This window comes from Paracoccidioides lutzii (assembly GCF_000150705.2).
Source record: "Paracoccidioides lutzii Pb01 unplaced genomic scaffold supercont2.10, whole genome shotgun sequence".
Taxonomy (NCBI): Eukaryota; Fungi; Ascomycota; class Eurotiomycetes; order Onygenales; family Ajellomycetaceae; genus Paracoccidioides; species Paracoccidioides lutzii.
In genome coordinates, this window is record NW_015440956.1 from 16,944 (window position 1) to 19,863 (window position 2,920).

Here is a 2,920-nt window from a genome sequence, read left to right on the forward strand (position 1 = left end):
GTTGTTAGATTGAATGACCAAGAGATCAAAATATAGATATAAGAGCGCTTTTAAGAGGACTTCTCTATTCTAGAGGAGGATCTCATTGAAACATGCGTCTTCTCAGAGTAGCTCGTAAGCTGGGAATATCCTATAACATTTCATCTTCTCACACGTCGCCAACTGATTCAGGAACGCGTCAAGGACTCCGCCAAATAGAAAGTGTAGGTCTTTTATTCCAAGGAAGATGATGTAGAGATCAAATGAAGCCAAGCAGTCTACTGATTTCGACAAGATAACTGCCGAATTGGCTGCGATTGGACGCAAAACAGGTCTCATAACTTGGCAGGGTGGCAAGCTTCATCAATTGCAAAAGGTTGCTAAACTACGAGAACGACGAGATAAGGAAAATAGGTCACGTGATCGGAAGGTTATTTGTCTGAAGTGAAGCTTCCGTTTGAATATTATAACGAACAAACGTATACTCCAACGGCAGAACCCAGCCCATAATCCCAACCAAGTCCTTTAAAACAGCATGAGGCGGCGGACCATGGAAGCGCTACCATGGAGTAATAGATATCTTGCTAAATAGATCGACACCCTTTCCCCTTTGAACAGGCAGTGCCCGATTTTTGGAGGTAGTTGGGAGAGACGGGCACAGTCAAGTTCTTCTGTTGGTAACCCGTGCGTTAGGTTGGGATTCTTAAACGGGGGAGGAGGGGTTAGGAAAGTGTTAAAGCACTCTTTGCAGGCTTCCAAGCGTCAATATATGTCTCTGATGTGAGTTCGTCTATCCATGGATCCATGCAACCATTATTCTCACGTAGTTAGAGTGTTGTTGACTCACCCATGCTTCTTTTCCCGATGTGACGAACAGTGAACTCCTTCAAGGTTGCATCTTCATCCTAGTTGTTAAGGCCCCAAACTACGACCTGACTGATCGGCAATGGCATATGCACTGTATCTATGAGGGAATTTATCCTTCTGTAGCTAGTACAAGACAAAACAGGTAAAGTATTTGTGTATGTTGATAGTTTTTCAGCTAGCTATAAGGATAGTGGAATATATAGAAGCAGAGTTAGGATAATGACAAACATAATATATATTATAATAGTTTAGCCAATGAAAACCAAAGAAATGGTATGCGATGCGGTGGTATGCGAGTGACGATGCGTAAACTGAGTCAATAAATACAAGGTAGGTGGGATGGATAATTTATGGACAAGAAGGCATAAAAAGAAAAAGAAAACAGCAACATATAGACAACAATCTTATAAATCAAAACGCTTTCCACACTATTAACTTGAAGTAGGGCGAATAGGATACCGTGCCTTGTCTCTGCTGTATGGTAAATTCTTTCGGTATCGTTATACCTTTGCTTGCCTGGAGAATTTGACAAAAAAAAAAGCTGCAAATTTCCGACTGTATGGATAGCAATGATGAATGAAGGAGGAAATGGATAGAAGATAGATGAAATACCACCATAAACAAGGAACAGGAGAAAAGAACTCGTAAAGAAAATACCAACCAAGAATGCATGCACGCTGGAATTGACAACAAAGGGAATGAAAGGAGAATTCCCCTGAGATGACAATAAAGTTATGGGGAATACTCCAAAGCCAACATCACTCGAATTGAAATTGCAAAGTGATGAATGAGAAAGAAAAAGAATAGCAATAACTTATCTCTTCCTTCCAACCACAGTCACACAAACAAACACGGATATCATTTATCCCATTCCACCTCAAATCTTCGGAGATCTAGGCGTTGACCCCGCCCTACTCCGATTTCCCTTTTTGGCACCAGCTGATGCCGAGACATTCGAAGAGCCAGACACACTCCTTACACTTGGGCTTCCACTTGCTTCCAACAGCGCAGAACCGTTGGGGGCAATCATGGACGAAGAGCTACCGAGGCTGCTATTGCAACCAATCCCCTCCCCGGAAGCGGGCAGGGATTTAGAACTGACCAGGCTTCCACCCCCACCCCGGGCTACACCTGCGACATCATTGCTATTACCGTTGCCATTGCCATTGTTGTTGCTGTTGTTACTAGTGCTAGGGCTGGCGATGACCTTCCCGTTCCCGCTCGTGGCGATATTTGGCTGTGATTTCCTTTGTTGGGGAACGACAGTTTCCGGCTTCCCGGCATTAGCGAGTTCAGGCGTTGTGGTTGTTGTTGATGTTGTGGTTGTTGCCACGGGAGCATGATGTGGATTCTGTTGCTCGTCAAACCTTCGCCATTTGCGCCATCCTTCAAAGTCGATGAGGGCCTGCATGCATCCCCATTCGGTAACTTTTTGTTCTAGCCAGACGATATTGACGGGCTGGATTTCCATTTTTGGGTTATTATGGATACTTTCAAAACTGGATATTTGGGAGGGGAAATATAAAAAACATTGGAATGTAGTTTTAACGACGAGGGGACAAGGAGAGAAGTAAGCACTCACCTTTGTTAGGAAATCATTGCAGCCTGCAGCTAGAGCTTCATTTCGATCACTCTGCAAACTGCTAGCCGTCAGCGCAACGATGATGACAGGACTCTTAAATGCCTCTGGATTTTCCAATTTATCCTCCGGCCTCAGGGGTTCGAGGAGATGATCATTATTATTTCCAGCTTTGCCAGGTAAGTTCCGCCCCGATACCGATGAGCCCTTCAACGACTGGCCAGAAACTGTCCTCGGGAAAACTCCAATGTTGTTAAGCCGTTCGTATCTCCTGATTTCCTTCGTAGCTTCAAGACCACCCATTATGGGCAATTGAATATCCATCAGGACCAAATGGAATCCCCCGGCGCGCCATTTGTTAACTGCCTCACGCCCGTTCATTGCGGTTGCCCACCGCACCTTGAGTCGTTTCATGAATGCTTCCAGGAGTTTGAGGTTGATAATGTTATCTTCCACAATTAGAACGTTAATGGGAGGTACTGTGCCATCTAACAG

At 44.5% G+C, this 2,920-nt stretch overlaps 1 protein-coding gene across 1 annotated transcript in view; it reads right to left on the minus strand.

The window, feature by feature from the left end:
* Positions 1–1,723: 1,723 nt before the first annotated feature.
* Positions 1,724–2,920, minus strand: part of PAAG_11788 (hypothetical protein) — a gene marked incomplete at both ends in the record, with an annotated part of 3,421 nt that continues 2,224 nt past the window's right edge. The window contains 2 exons of the mRNA XM_015847371.1: positions 1,724–2,305; positions 2,429–2,913. Of these exons, the coding sequence (XP_015702963.1) occupies positions 1,724–2,305; positions 2,429–2,913 (1,067 nt within the window). The remainder of the gene's footprint in view (positions 2,306–2,428; positions 2,914–2,920) is intronic.